Here is a 16,469-nt window from a genome sequence, read left to right on the forward strand (position 1 = left end):
GAGGGTTCCTGCTGACTTCATCAATAAAAAAAAAAAAAAAGGTTGCTATCAGGTCCCCACCCAAGCATCCAAGACGCTCCTTGTACCCAAAAGAGGCCCTGCCTCCATGGAGAGAGGTCCCAGGACTAATAAGACAATCATAAAAGCACCCCGAGACCCCAGACTTGGGGCACTGCTGATTCCCAAAAGAGAACACACCTATGTTTAAGGCAATCTAGAAAAGCACATTTCACAGAAAAGTTCCTATGTTCTGCGTGACTCACCAAGGTATTTGAAAATGCTTACCATGATCTGAGGCAAATGCAATGATTGTGCTATTGGTCAGCTGGAGATCATCCAAAGCACTCAAAAGGTGGCCAACCTGTGTATCCAAATACGAAATAGAGGCAAAGTAGCTCTGGCGGATTTTCCGCTGCGCATTAAAAAAAAGAAAGAGAGTGAGTGCAATTGGAATTGCAGTGGCGCACAGAAGAGTGTCACCTGAGCATTCCGCCACTGACGCCCTTAACTCTCTCAGCCAAAACATAACGTGTGTTTCCCACCATCCGTAGCCCCTTGCCCACATGGTCCTGACGAAATCTGGGTCCGCAGCAGATCCAAAAGGAAGATTATTTTCTAAGTGAATCAGATTTCACTTTAGGGCACAGATCACAGCAGATGGATGTGCCACTTACTATCCCCTTCTGTCTCCTTCACATAATCTTACGGGCCCCCAGGAAATGGCCCCGTACACTGAAACTCATTCCCCAGGCACTCCAAACTCCCACTGAGGGTGGCACCAAAGACCCCACCAAAGCTCTATTCACTCCCAAAGGACCAGAAACTGGGGGGCTTAGAACAATAGAAATGTTCTGTCTCCCAGTTCCGGTGGCCAGAGTCTGAGACCCAGGTGTCGGCAGAGCCAGGTTCTCTCTGCCAGCTCTGAGGGAGGGGGCTGCCTCTTCCAGCTTATGCTGGTGCCCAGCATCCTTGGTGCCCGTGGGCTTGTGGCCACATCACCCCAATCTGTGCCTCCCTCCTCACATGGCCTTCTTCCTGTGTACAAGAACACAGGTCATACGACTCCAGTATGACCTCATCTTTTTAAAAAAAAAAATGTCTATTTTTGAGAGAGAGAGAAGAGAGAGAAAATGCACACAAGCGGGGGAAGTGCAGAGAGACAGAGAGAGGGAGAGGGAGAGAGAGAATCCCAAGCAGGCTCTGTGCTGTATCGCAGAGCCTGACATGGGGCTTGAACTCGCAAAACCGCAAGATCATCACCTGGGCCAAAATCAGATGCTTAACCAACTAAGCCACCCGGGTGCCCCTCCAGTATGACCTCATTTTAACTAATGACATCTGCAATGACCCTGATTCCAAACAAGGTTCCATTCTGAGGAAGGAGGAGCTCATGGCAATGGGACGAGGGGGTGGGGTGGGGGTGGTCCCTGCTGTTCCTCTTCCGAGATGAGGGAAACGGCCACAGCCCAGCACACGAGCATGCACAATTCTGGCGACCGGTAAGGGGCATTACCAACAGCGCTGTTTACCAAATATTTGCCGGGTGCCACCCGATCCTCGGAGCCACCCTTTACGGTGAGCATTAACATTCCCATATGACATGGGAAGATTCCAGGGCTCGGAGAGGTGGATTAACTTGCCTGGAGACACACAGCTGGCCAGGGGGGCATGGCCCAGGTCGGTACCCACACACATCCCAGGTGTCCCCTCCCCGGGGCTGTCCACCAGCCTCCATTTCTGAAATCCCAAGTGGCATCATCTGCCGAGAGATGGGGCAGAGGGGTAGAAGGGGCAGGAGGAGAGTGGCACGGGTTCTGAGCGGCCGCACAGGTCAAGGGAGTGCTGAGCAGAGAGCCCCCATGGATGGGCTGCTGGGGCTGGAGGCTGGGCCCATGAGCGTGTCTCCACCTCATGGCTGCCCGGGTTCACTCCAGCAGCCTCAGGACTTGGGTTTCAGAGCAGAGTGGAGCACTGCAGGTGGGGCAAGGATCGGTGCACAAGTGTACTGACGAGCTGGCAAGAACAGTAAGTGACCTGCCCAGGAGGAGACTTCAGAGGGGACAGGACCCAGGGGGAGAGGAGAGGGCCACACTCACAATCCCCATGAGGCATGTGGAGAACGGAGACATGGAGCGAGGGAGCTGTGAGAAGAAGAGACTGCGGTCAGTCGGGGTGACGACCAAGCAGGAGTGGACCCGGGAGGTGGCAAACCCCGAGTGTGGTCCCTGAGGTCACTGGCTCATGTGGAGCTGAGGAAGAGGGCCAGAGGCTGGAGAGGGCAAAATTGAGACACTCAAGAGTGGAGTGAGATGCGGCCTGGGCACAGACACCCAAAGCTGCAAGAGGACAGTGAGCAGGGCCCAAGTTCAAGGTGAGTGTGCAGAGGCAGGAGCACACAAGCACACCAGGGAGGTCCTCTGGGCGGCTGCACCACCCGTGAGGAGGGGTGTGGGGAGGGGAGGAGAGCACCTGAAGGAGCCCTCACACGCAGCTGGCACTGTCTTAGACGCTTTCGTATGTGCTCTGTGCTCCCTGCTGAAAACCTTTCTCCACCTCCTTTCCATTTTACAGAGATGGAAGCCGAGGCTCAGAGACATAAAATGACTTGCCAGGGGTTGTGCAGCTGGTATGGGGCAGAACGGGAATTTGAACCCAGACCACTGAGAAGCCTGGACAACAGCGACGGCAGGTACCTCACTAGCTTCCCATGCAGACCAAGCAAGATAGCAACATAAAACACTGGGCACCCTTCCTGGGATACAGTCCCACTTCAAGAACATTTTAAGTGGCCGTCACTAACAAGGTATCCAGGTGTGGCCTCAGAGCTGCAATTCGCGCAGCCTTGCTCTCAGAACCCCGGCATCGGGAAGTTAGGAATGGGACCAAGTGGTGAATCTACTCCTCTCCAAACTCTCACCACTGCCCTCCGAACCTCAGGAGTCCAACAGATACGAGGGGCGCACATCCCTCACCCTTTTGTGGTGTTTGGAACTGTGCCCTGTAGCAGTATTTCCAAACCTCTGCGTGCATCAGAATCGCCAGGTGTGCTTTTGCAAATGCAAGTTCTCAGGACCCACCTCAAGCTCCCAACTCCCTAAGTCTGAGTGACGCCAGGACTCTGTGCTTCTAAGAAGCTCCTGCGGGGATTCTGATGCAGGCGGTCCAGGAAGCAGCCTTTAAAAACACTGCCATCTACCTTCCATGTTAGATTGCCTATTGGTGTATTCACATAGTAACAGAAGGGCAGGGCTGCGTGTAGAATAGTCCAGAAAGAGCATTGGTCAGCACGGTTTCTGTACTCCAGGGGGAGGGTGACTGATGAGTCAGCATGAGGATTCTAACTCTGGCTGCTCCACCCCCACATGATGGCAAAGGGACATCAGATGTTGCAGCGGGACGGCCACGTCGGTGCCCCAGCTCCCTCTGTGTCAAGGCCCTGCTCACCACACCACCATCTGAGAGTGATGGGTACCTGTGCAGGCTTCCCCACAGAGAGGACCTGCCAGTGCCAGCAAAACAAACATTCTGGGCTACACAGGAGCTGCCCGCCATCCCATAGCTGATGAGCTGTCACCTGGATTGAACAGCACCCCCATGAGTTAGTGATGGTCGTCCAGGCCTCCTCCCTACCCCGGTGCCTACGTCCCGTGAATCACCAAATCTCCAGATGCCTCCTTCTTTGGAAGTGGAGACACTGATTGGAGACTACATCCACTCAGCACCCCCTACATCCGAAATTCCTCCAGACCACCCCACCCCCAGCACCTCACAAGACACCTAGCACAGAGAAGATTCTTAGGAAGACACGATGGGTAGAGTGGTGTCTACAGAGAAAAGTGGTGTCACCAATGACATCACACCAGAAGTGCCCAATAATTCCCTCAAATATGTCCTTGGTACCTGAAAATCCACAGGAATTGGGCCATAGGGAACACTGAGGTTCAAGGCTTGGACGTCCTCCCGCTGCCTGATGTCCATCCAAGGGTTGTAGGCCACAGGAGGGAGGCCAGCAGGCACCTGGGGATCGGGAGCCAGGGTGATGTTCTCCAAGGGATACAGCTTCTGAAATTCCTTGGGGGAAAAGCACACAAAGACACCAGGTTGTCATTCTTTTCTGGCAGAGGCACAAGGCTGGGACTCTACAGATATTTATACTGCCTTTTTAAGCCTGTGATGCACTTACACGGCAGCTCACTGACACTACAAAGTCAGACTTGAGGTCACACTCACAAGATGTCAATGGTAATGAAACCACGCCACTCGTTTTCTATGAACCGAGCAGCAACGGCTCTCTTTTCTCCTATATATCAATACCCTCCTATTCCCGTCCCCACTTCCCACCTCCCCTCCAAGTGGAAAAGGCGTGGAAGGGTGTTTCCAGTTCCCAAAAACTCCCTCCGGTTTGGCAACACCCTGGGAATTGCTCACAGAACGTGCTCAGGCACGCCCATGGCTGTGCCTGATGACAGTGCAAGGGCAGCAGCCACAATCAGCAAAGCCACGTGGGCAATGCCCAAGGGAGACCAGGCACAAGTTTCCAGAATCCTCTCCCAGTGAGGTCACACAGGATGTGCTTAATCCTCCCAGCAGGGAGCAGTGTGCCAACATGTGTGAAATGCTGCCGGCACAGAAGCTCGTTAAAGCCTCAGCACCCGGGCTGCTTCCTGGGGTCACTCCCCCGGGCACCCTATGCCCTCACATACCCAAACTGCAGACTCCAGGCAGGAGAGCGGGGGTTTGCGTCAACAGTTTGGGCACAGAAAGCCACTCATTGCTCTGGGAGCGGTGCCAACTCCAGCTTCCCAGAGGCCAGCCAAAGCCCAGCCTCGCAAGCAGACCTTTCTAAGGAGAGCAGCCAGGCCTGCCAGGTTAACCCCGGCTGGGAGGGCCAGATCCCCTGCGCCAGTCAGAACATCAAAGAACACGTCTTTTGCTCTCTACATCCATCACTAGTGAGGGGAATTCTTTACAAAGTCAAAAGAATGGGCTGCCTAGGCCTGGGGAAGACACAACAGGGAAAAACTGAAAAGGATTTTTAAACAGCAGAGACTACATGCTCTGAATGACGGACATGCAAGCAGTGCCCTGTGTTGAAGGGGTCTGACCCACCAGGCTCAGGGGGAGCGCCAACTACTGAACAGGGCTTCACGTTCCTTGGAACCGTGCCCCCAAGGACCATCCCTTACCGAGGGCCTTGGCAGCCGGCTCGGACTCCCTTCTCTCTGGTGATCTTACTATCCAACCCAGCACATGCTCACGGAGTCCAAGGGAAAAAAAATAAAACCCTCCAGTGGGGGGGGGGCAGAAAACCAAGCATTTCCAACAAGATTCTTACATACCCCAAGTCTACTTCTTAGCCTTGACCTCTGCATCCCATCTCCACACCACTGAGTACAGTAGTGCCATTAGGCACCCCAGCGACAGGGCTGGCAGGATGTGGCCGCCCTCACTACACTAATCTCTCCTTCGAGAAAGGACAGAGCTGTCACAGCTGTGCTGGATCAGCCCTCAGCCAGATCTTCACCTTGGGGTATCTGAAGGGGATGTGCGGCTTATGATACCCAACAGCCAGGAAGAAAGGACTGGCTGATGTTTTCATCTTTTCCAACAACCGTATAGCTTGCTCGGTGCTCTGTTTGTCAGGCAAGGTGCCCTCCGGCACATCCACCACATCCACAGGGCAAAGCAGGTTGGCATGGAGCTGTCCGTCCGGCCCCCTGCATGTCTTTGAAAACAAAACATGTAACGCTGTCAGCTCTTGAAATGCAAGAAACAGGAGTCATGAAGGCTGCACACACAGAGGATTTAACATTCATATCACTAGCCTGTAAATCTTCATCATTCAAAGTGGTTGGGCACACACGAACTAGAACTAAAACAGAGAAACGTTTCGTCTTTTCCAGGCAGGGCCTGGGCCAGAAATCCACCAGCACTTAGCTTCTTGCTGTTCATCTTCCATCTCCAGGCCTTAATTAATTAAAGGAAGCCCATGTAAACGAATGACCAAAACAAATTTGTCTCCAGCTCAATAAAAAATAAATAAGAGAATTAAAAAATGGACAAGGTACTTGAACAGAGATTTCTCCAGACAAGACAGATAAGTGGCCAAAAAGCACATGTAAAGATGCTTCATGTCATTAGTCATCATGGAAACACAAGTGAAACCCAAAATGAGATACCGCTTCCCACCCACTACAATGGCTAGGATTTTTAAAACTGGACAGACAATAATACTAGGATGGCTAGAATTTTTTAAACTGGACATTAACAAGTGCTGGCAAGGATGGGCAGAAACCAGAGCCCTCATACATGCTGCTGGGGATGTGAAATGCTACAGTCACTGTGGAAAACACTCAGGGGGTTCCTCAAACAGTGAAACATAGAGTTAGTGTGTAACCCAGCAATTCTACACCTAGGTGGATACCGGGAAACAATTAAAACCTACGTCCACACAGATACTTGACCTGGCAGTTCCACCTAAGAGAAATGAAAAGTTAAGCCACACGAACACCTGTACGTGAATAGCAGTATTACTGATAGTAGCCAAAGAGTGGAAACCCAAATGTCCATCAGCTGATGAACAGGTAAATAAAACGTGTTATCTCCTCCGTACAATGGAATACCATTTGGCTATAAAAAGTAGTGAAGCTTTGGGGAGCTTAGCTGGCTCGGTCAGTAGGCATGCAACTGTTGATCTCGAGTTTGTGGGTTCAAGCTCCACACTGGGTGGAGAGGACTTAAAAATAAAATCTTTAAAAAAAAAAGGTAATGAAGTTCTGATACATGCTACAACGTGGATGAGCCTCAGGAACACTATGAATGAAGCCAAACACAAAACACCATATACTGTATGATTCCATTTACACAAAATGTCCAGAATAGGCAAATCCATAGAGAAAGAAAGTAGATCAGTTGTTGCCATAGGCCGAGGGTTCAGAGAAAATGGGGAATGAATGGTAACGGGTACCCACGTACTTTCCAGAGTAATGGAAATGCTCTTAAATGGATTTGTTGATGGTTGCACAACCCTGAGCATACTAAAAATCACTGAATTGCACACATTAAAAGGGTGACTTTTATGGTGTATCGATCATATCTCAAACATTTTTTTAACAACAAAAAAAACCCCTGTCTTCAATTTCAAAGACAGACTAAGACTTATGAGTGACAAAGTCCCAGTCAACTGGATAAGATCACAATCCATGGAATTTCCAGATCTTCAATGATGCCATGCACAGAATGGAACCTATTGCTTCATTGCCCAAAGTGGTCATAGTGCCCACAAGGCCAAGGTCAGTTCTGACCATGATTTTGGCCTCACAAACACCCAGCTGCTGCGGCCCCATCCCAAAAAGCAGCATTCTTTCACAGGCCAATCTTGGCCACCCCGCCCCTGGGCAAGACAGCCCAGCACCTGCTCACCCTATAGCTACACATGAGCTGCAGCACTCGCGGGGATCTGGGACAGTCAGACCCACTGCTTTGAGGATGAATGTGGGGAGTAAGGACAGAAACCAGCATTTATAAGTGAGGTCACTAAAAACTCTCAAAACGGCTTCAGGGGATGAAAGCATTGAGACATGTCTTCCCAGTGTCACTCTGGTAGTACTCAAGGCACAGGCCAAAGGCCAGAGCCCTGAGCTCTTTCTGTGTATTCTGAAATGGAAGGTTGTCAAAAATTTAGAATACTCCTCTCCCCTGACCAACCGCCTCCCCCAAATCCACGTCCGCCTCCATATGAGGTCTTTAAAAACCTCAGAGGAGTTATGTCCTATCTCAGTTCTCCAGCTGCTTTTCTGAATGTTTTAAATGTAGTGTTTAGTTTCATTTCTACATTGCAGATTCCTCTACACTAAGATTAAAGTTCTCTGCAGACTCCTTTTTTTTTCTGTAATGCTCTAAAATTTCAAAACCCCCATCAAAGGTCTCAGCACCTGATCCTATCCGTTAGGCCTGAGACAGAGAGAAAGACATATATATGTACATATGCCTTTCTCCCAACTTGGGCCAAGGCCCCTGGAGGACAAGCCGCTCTTCTCCCTATCCAGAGTAAGCACCCGGCAGCCATTAAATGAGCCTTACACACTAGAGCATAAGGTTCTAGAACAAGCCATATCCATGTGCTTCTAAAACGAAGCCACCTCTCCCAGTGGATCTAATGCTAACGATCCCGACATCTGTCTCTGCCACGTCACGATCACAGACTTCACTGTATAACCAACCTGAAAGAACATGTGACATACACAGCAGTTAACCTTAATTTGCTAAACAGGAAAAAAAAGCAGTTCCTCTACAGAATAGCACCTCTTTCACATCCTTACCTTGGTGTTTTCATACTTTTCAGAGGAGGGATGATAAGGTGGAAATGACCAGCTATATGGAGAATCATCACTATAATTGGAAGATATTCCTTGAGAGGGGAAAAAAGAAAGTCATTAAATAAAATCTGAAGGGTCCTCCAATGCCCTCCCCACTCCAAATTAAAACTTTGTGAACGAGGGAAGTATCATCTTCCTTCTTTGGGCTTCAGTTTCCTCATCTATAAAATCAAGAGCTTAGGCAGATGATGAGACGTCCCCATTAAAGCCAACTCACTAGGTTTCTGGGGCACCTGGGTGGCTGAGTCAGTCAAGCATCCGACTTTGGCTCAAGTCATGATCTCTCAGTTCATGAGTTCGAGCCCTGCATCGGGCTCTCTGCTGTCAGTGCAGAGCCCACTTCAGACCCTCTGTCCCCCTCTCTCTGCCCCTCCCCCACTTGTGGTCTCTCAAAGATAAATAAACATTTAAAAAATGTACCTTAAAGCCAACTCACTAGGTTTCTATTTGAGTAGTAAGCATCCGACCCCGTAGTCCCTTAAGCCCTGGCTATTCATGCTAGGCCCTGAGGAAGGCCCCCTCAGGTCAGCCAGCCAGCTGCAGCAACAGAGCCCCACAGAGCCCTTGCTGGAGCCTCTACCCTGTCCTACAATGGAGGAGCAGAGGCAGCAGCACCACCACGGGCCAGGTGGGGAAGGGGAGGCTCAGGGAAGGTCGGTGCCTTAGCTGATGCCAACCAGATATAGAGGAGTGAGCTGGGACTCAAACCCATGCCCTAAGACACCTGGTTCAGTGCTCATTCACGAAGCAGAAACCCACCCCTAAGCTCAGCAGCCTTAGTCTATTTGGGAAGACAAAATAACAGCAAAACCATGGAAGGACAGCCCCCTGTCTAGACAGTAGAAGTGCTGTGTAAGTAGGGAAGCCACAGACGCGACGGGTCAAGCGACAGCAGGCAGTGGGGCGTGTGTGGGACCCGAAAGAAAGTGCTGCCCAGCGGGATGAGATAGGAGGGGGCAGGGAGGGTAATGTAGGCAGAACCACAGGAGAAAGAGCATCCCCAGCACAGTGACCCAGGGCTCCAGCAGGGAGCACCGGGCAAGGCAGGAAAGGGGGCAGTGGGTGGAGGGCTCATCGACACAGAATGCACAGTGGAGGGAGCAGAGGAAGCCGCTGGACCCAGAGGAGGCTGGGTTCAAATGTCAGCACTGCTCCTTATCACCCATGCAACCTTGGGCAAGCCACTTGACTTCCATTAGCCTCAATTTCCTTCTCAGAAGATGATGACGATGATAAAAACCCACTGTGCTTGCTGTTGAGGAGAGGATTACAGGAGTGGCCAGCATAGGAACTGGCACGGGCCTGGCCATCAATCAATGGTGGCTGCTCTCTTCCCTGAACAGGTCTTTGCCTCATGGAACAAGGTCTTAAGAACAAAGACCCAGTTGAAAAACGGGTTTCCACAAGGACCGCAGGCAAAGCTCTCGCTCTCTGGCTAAGATGTGGTGCTTACAGCCTGATTCCACAATCTAATTACCAGGAGGAATGAAGCCAAACAACGCCACTCGGGCCTTCTTTAGCCTCCCTTCCTGAAGCACAACCTCCCCTCTGCTCTAGTCCCTCTGCTCCCCAGACTCGTCTCTCCCCTCCAGCTGTGCTCAGGCAAGGGGTAGTATGAGGTAAGCACCAAGCGCAGAAAGTCCCTGATGGTGGGCCTTTGGCTACACAATGTCATTCCTGACACACTCGCTTTCTAAAACCAGGCCCGACTCAGCCAAGCCACACGTTATCCTCAACCTGCACCGGCCAGCTGGGCTCCAGAAGGCTCTTGAGCCTGCCCGTGTAACCAGTGAGCAAAGGGAAAGCTCCTGAAAACATTAGTCGTAGTCCCTAGCAATAAGCACCACTGTGGTATAAATGGGGCTTTCAACACCCTTTCACGCTCCTGAACTACCTGGATTGGGTCGCTACCCTGGGAGGTGATCAAGGCAGCTACAACTCATTTGCCAGGGAAGGAATCTGAGGCTCAAGGGGGAAGAACAATTTGCCCAAGGTTAACCGCACAGCTCAGAAGTGGCAGAGCTGAGACTGGAACGCGGGAGCCTGGATCCCTGGTGCTGCTGCCCATCAGTTCACCCTGCCTGCAGAGATGTTCAACCCAGGGTTCCGTGTGACACAGAAAACCTGAAATCAACCTGGATGAAAGCACAGCATATCTGCACGTGAGACTACCACGCTGTCGTTAACAGTGACTTTGCACGAAGGGCAGCTATGTGGGGAAGAGTTTATGTTTAAAACATTCACAACATAAAGCTGTCTGTACAGGAAAAATCTCAAATCAGAAAAATAATATGTCTGCAACAAGGGAACCTCAAAATATAGTCCTCCTCAGTGTGGTGCAATTACAAGTAATTCATATCCTTTACTTCCTGCTTTCCTCCCCCCCCACCCCACCCCCAACTTTCCGTCAAATAATCATGCGTTAGCTTCAGTACGTTAAAAAAACGTTTTAAAGTTTGTGCTTCAGCATTCCCCTTTTGGCATTCAAGAGAGCCAGTTTATCAGGCAGTCTTGAAAGTCAGTGCTGGTGGCCCCTGGCACTCTTTAGGCTAAGGGCACCAGCTTACATTCTCCCTTCTGACCTTACAGGCGGGGAGCAGCAGCCCCACCAAAGCGCAGCCTCTTCACTGGACAAATCAGCATAGCTGCCCTGGTCTCACTTTACTGACAGGGATCCTGGGGTTCAGAGGGTCAGGCACAGAGCCAGACTCACACCCAGCACTGGCACCTCCCCAGCCAGTGCCCTTCCTTCTGCGTGAGAAGTCGAAGGAACCAAACAGCATCATGACTCGTTTCTGAAAGAAGAAAGTCCCACTACCCTTTTTCATGTGTGGTGAGGACAGGAAGCTAAGGTGAGAAGTAGGAGTTTGTACAAAGACAGTGGTGACTAATGAGGGGTCCACCCAACCCATACAGCCCTCTGCAAAGATAGCCCCAGCCCCAGCAGGGGATTCTGGCCCTCAGGCACAGAACACAAGAGAACCCAGATTTTGGACGGCAGGCAGTACCAGGGTGAAAGACTTTTCCAACCGACATGGTCACGTAGCCATTCTCCTTGAAGTACTGGGGGATGGTAGAGAAGTTTCCAGCATGTACCCTCCAGTAGGAATTGAAGTCATACAGGCGGGTGGTGTCTGGTCTCCTCCCAGTGAGGAAGGATACACGGCTCGGAGCACACACTGCTTGCTGTAAGGGAGCAGAAGCAGAGGAAAATGTCCTCAGAGGAAAACAGTCTGGATGCTAAAAGGTAACCAGGCAACCTCAAGAGTCCTCAGTAAACAGCTTGGCAGCTGAGTCATGCAGATCTCAAAGCCAACCAGTGGGATCTGGGCCTCACCCAGATGCCAGGAATGTCTTCCCAGGAAGAGGCAGGGGAGGACTCAATCCCTCAAACCAGCAGATGATTGTGTCCTTTTGTGTGATGGAGCCTTACAGGTACACAGAGCAGGAAAGGGTCTTGAGGGCAGACCCATGAGGGGGCTCAGGGAGGAATGCCACCAAGGCAAGCTGCATGGTGCTTGCCCAAGTTTGGTCAGCAGACCGGAGAGCGGCATTCTGCAATGCCCCTTCCTTCTCAGCACCAGACAATCCTCTTTGGGCAAGCAAGCTGGGCAGGACCATCCCGAGCATGTTAGGGGATGGTCACCCTCTGCCAAGCTTGAAGGCACAAACTTCTTTGCCAGTGCACAACCAGGTTTTCTCTTTTGCCATTTTCCAGACTATGCTTCCCTCTAAAAAAGACATGCCTGGCACCATCAGTGCCACCTAAGCGTAGCTGAGAGGACCCCATCCCCCAACCCTCAGTGCACAAGGTACACATCCACACCTAGAGGTCCCCAGACATACCTGGGCAAAGGCATTCTGGAAGAGGAGGCTGCGGGATGCCAGCTGGTCAATGTTTGGGGACCTTATGGCCTTGTCCCCATAACAGCCCAGGGAGGGGCGCAGGTCATCCACAATGATTAGAAGGACATTCAGAGGACCTGCATGGGAGAGAGAAGCTTCAGTGAGATCACCTGCACTGACAGTGAACCCCCACCCATGGGGGGTGCTAAGGTACTGAATGGTCCTAGGCTGGCCCCTGCACCCTGGACAGCCCAGCCAACCAAGACAGGGAGGGGGCGATGAGGGCTGTGTCTCAGGGAGGGTGGGAGTGGGTGCACAGAAGCAGCCCCAGTCCTGGGTGGCAAGATTAGGCTCTGGGCATGGCCTCAAGCCTGGACGAAGTCGGGAGAGGAAGGGAGGGAGGGAGGGAAGGATAGACGAAAGGAAAGAAGAATTTAGGGAGGGAGGGAAGGATGGATGGAGGGAGGAAAGGATGGAGGGAGGGAGGAAAGGATGGAGGGAGGGAGGAAAGGATGGAGGGAGGGAGGGACAGAGAGAGGGAGGAAAGTAAGTTTGGATGTTAGAAAGAATAGCAGATGGGACGGAGACAGGAAGTTAAGGACCGGTGTAGGCAGGAAAGGAGATACGGAACCCGAAATCTGAGCGAGAGCCAAGGCTGCACCTGTGGTCGAGTTGCTGGGCGCCGCAGACTCAAGGGAGGCGCAGACGGAGGCCAGGACCAGGCCAAGCCAAAGCAGACACTGGCCGGCCGGCGGCATTTCTGTCCCGCCGCGGCCACTCCGGGCCGATGGTGACAGGCTGCGGCGGATGGGCCCGCCGCTAGCCCAGCGTCACCTGAGCGATCTGCGCGAAGTGGCCGCGGCCGGCCCCACAGGCCCTGGAGCCGGCCCGGATGCTAGTGCGCCTGCGTACCTCGTATCCCGCCCCGCCCCTCGGGGGCGGGGCTTAGTGCTGCGCCAGGCCCCTGCGCGAGATCCCGGCCATAGGGGGCGGGGCCGTCGTTCGAGCACAGAGCCAGCACAGCCCAGCTGCCCCGCCCGCTTGGCAGACCAGCCAAGCCGCGGGTTACTCCCTTGCTGGGGAGCTATGCCGGAATCCTTCCAGGTGTGTCCAAAGTTTTGCGATGCAACCCCTGTCCTTAACCAGCAGTTTTCTGCCTCTTTGCCTTTGCTCCTGTTATGCCTTCCACCTGGAAGCTCTTCCCTTCCGTCATCACTCCATAAAAGTCACACTTCCTTGCAGACCAGCCCAATGACATTCTCCTTCAATGCAGCTCTTTGAGAAGCTGCCTTCCTCCATCTGAAAGGTCCCCCCGTTTATGCATTTGTTCAACAGATACTAAGTATCGCAGATACGTATACCAAGCACTGTTGGCGGCTCGGGAGTTCAAAGTGCCTGCCCTGGTGGGGCTTGCATACCTTAAATAACCAAATAAACAAAGAACGCCAGTGGGCACACACGGTCTGGACAAATATAAGGCCAGGTGGATTTGCATGTTATTGTTGATAGGGTGGTCAGGCAAAGCCTCATTAGTATTCATTGATAGCTGCAGTGGACATGGTGAAGGTGAGATAGCATTGCACATGTGTGACTACATTAGGATGTATCTATGAGTCCATCTTGTTAATACACACTTAGAGGCATTCTCCCACTGGTCGTGGAAAAGCCATATTGTAACTGTCCCTGGAGAGGGCCATGTGGCAGGGAACTCTGGATGGCCTTTAGGACCTAAGGGTGGTCTCCAGCCAACAGCTAGTAAGAAGCTGAAAACTTGGCCCTAGAACCACAATGAAATGGATTCGGCCAACAACCACATGAGCCTGATCAAGGACTCTGAATTCCAGAAGGGACTGCAGCCAGGGTATGTGATGGGTACCCAATTCTCTGCAGAAAGATGGCCTCTCTGTCCTCAATCTAGCTATGGACATAAGCAAAGAAAAGACCAGTGGAGAAGGGGGTCCCTTCAATGTTCCAACAAAGCCCAAGAGGTCACAGACATGGCTGAGATTGAACTTGCAGGGCAAATGGAGCGGTGTGAAGGATGAAATGCAGAAGTAGAGTGAGATGATGATGGACGAGAAGTGAGAGCAAAGCCGAAGACTGAATTTTTGGCCACAAAGTCCAATTTAAGGAACACAAAGCAGATATTTTTCCAAAGTACTTACACACCCCAGCAGACCAGAATATGAAATGCCCTCCTAAATATCAAGGACATTCACACAGTAGCTTCAGCTCACTGAGAAGTATTTAGGGGAGTAGCCTGGTTTCACTAAAGACTAAAATATTTAGCTGAGAGCATCACAAAAACAGGTCTCCAATGTCTCAAGACAGGCGCCACTTTGTAGCTCAGTGCCTGCATGAGATTTAATAGAGGCATCCAAAGAAAAAAACCCTAATCTTTCTACATACAGTATATACATAAGCAAGTATTAATTAAGTTTCTGGATTTTTTTTTTAATTTTTTAAGTTTATTTATTTATTTCTGAGAGAGAGAGCACGAGTGAGGGAGGGCCTGAGAGAAAGTGGAAGAGAGAAAATCCCAAGCAGGCTCCATGCCATCAGCACAGAGCCCGATGCAGGGCTCGAACCCATGAAATCATGACCTGAGCTGAAATCAAGAGTCAGAGGCTTAACCGACTAAGCCACCTGGGTGCCCTAAGTTTCTGGAATGTTAAAGAAAACATGATTGGTTCCACCTGCAGTTTAAGTTAATGAACCAGACACATACGTTTATTGTCTTTTATGGGTTGTGTTCATCCAAAAGCCAACTCTAAAACAGAGTGAAGTGTGCAGTGAGTGCCTTTGGGAGACATACCTGTGGAAAGGATGAGAAGGGAGCAAGAGTGGAAGGAGGCAGCAGCTGAGCTGTGATTCAGGCCCCGGCTAACCCCATGGGGGTTAGGCCAATATGGCCAGATATTTCTACATCACCTTGATAAGTCATTGAATGCAGATATACCCTGGGAGGGGTCCGAACTTGGGCAAGGTGGCCCTGTGCAGCTGAGGCAGGCCCTGAAGGGGTGGACAGCCCCAAAGGAGGTGCCCTCTCAGCAACTGGGGCAAGAAGGCCATCACTGAAAGGGGGTTTAGGTGACACATCCCTCTGTTCACCACACCTCTTCCTCCCTTTAAAATAATCATGAAGGAACAAAAACAATATAACCTGACGGCAATAAAGAATGGAAAAGGATGCTCAAATTCATTAGTTATTACAGAAACGTAAATCGAAACCGCAAAGAAGTAGCACTTCACACCCACTAAGATGACCATTATCAAAAACTTTTAAAATCACAAGCGTTGGTGAAGATGTGGAGAAAAATAGGAAAACCTGGACATCGTTGGTGGCAATGTAAAATGAGTCAGCTGCTGTGGAAATAGTTTTGCAGTTCTGTAAGAAGTTGAAAATAGAAGTATCATGTGACTCGGCAGTTCTACTCTTAGATATATACCCAGAAGATTTGAACACTGGTGCTCCAACAAGTGTTTGTACATGCGTGTTCATCACAGCACTATTCACAATAGCCAAACTGGCTGAAATGTCTGTCGCCAGATAAAGGGATTGTGGTCTAGCCACACGATGGGCTATTATGCATCCATAAAGAAGAAAGGGAGTCCTGATGCGTGCTGCAGTATGGAGGACTCTTGAAAGCATCATGCCAATGGAAAGAAGCCAGACACAAAAGGTCACATATGGTATAATTCTGTTTAGAGAAAGTATTCGAATAGGTACCTCTACAGAGAGAACACCAATTGATGGTTGCCAGGTGTTAGAGGAGGGGATGGAGAGCAAGTGCTGAACATGTACAGGGTCTCCTTTGAGAGTGCTGAAAATGTTCTGGAACTGATTGTACTGGCGCTGATTGTACAACACCGTGAACGCACTAAATGCCACTGAATAAGTCCTGGGGCCACAGAGCTGCGAGTCAACCTCATTCTTAAGCATAACCAGACAACAAAGAAAAGCTAAATATTTGAGGATGGTGTACAAGATGACAGAGAAGTATCATGAAAAAGAAATAGCAAAGCTGGCCCTATAGGAAAGAGATGACTAAGGGACAGGGAAGAACAAGTTAAAAAGGAAAAACAAAAAGACCTTTTATTGGGGCACATGGCTTGCTCAGTTGGTAGAGCATGAGACTCTTGATCTCAGGGTCATGAGTTTGAACCCCACGCTGGGTGTAGAAATAACCTAAAAAAAAAAAAAAAAAAAAAAAACCAAAAACACAAAATCTTAGGGGCACCTGG

General features: G+C 50.7%; 1 protein-coding gene across 8 annotated transcripts in view; it reads right to left on the bottom strand.

Annotated features, from left to right (window-relative positions):
• IDS (iduronate 2-sulfatase) overlaps window positions 1-16,469 on the bottom strand; it is a 40,397-nt gene that overhangs the window by 9,443 nt on the left and 14,485 nt on the right. For 4 of the 8 annotated variants that reach the window (XM_058714703.1, XM_058714699.1, XM_058714707.1 and 1 more), the window contains exons 3-8: window positions 12,225-12,361; window positions 11,387-11,564; window positions 8,322-8,410; window positions 5,525-5,725; window positions 3,901-4,071; window positions 286-412 (exon numbers count right to left, since the gene is read on the bottom strand). In XM_058714703.1, the coding sequence (XP_058570686.1) occupies window positions 286-412; window positions 3,901-4,071; window positions 5,525-5,725; window positions 8,322-8,410; window positions 11,387-11,564; window positions 12,225-12,361 (903 nt within the window). Of the gene's footprint in view, window positions 1-285; window positions 413-3,900; window positions 4,072-5,524; window positions 5,726-8,321; window positions 8,411-11,386; window positions 11,565-12,224; window positions 12,362-12,855; window positions 13,130-16,469 lie in introns of those variants that run through there. The other 4 variants (XM_058714704.1, XM_058714702.1, XM_058714701.1 and 1 more) reach the window with 3 other exon arrangements.

The sequence above is a fragment of the Neofelis nebulosa genome, chromosome X (assembly GCF_028018385.1).
Source record: "Neofelis nebulosa isolate mNeoNeb1 chromosome X, mNeoNeb1.pri, whole genome shotgun sequence".
Lineage (NCBI taxonomy): Eukaryota > Metazoa > Chordata > Mammalia > Carnivora > Felidae > Neofelis > Neofelis nebulosa.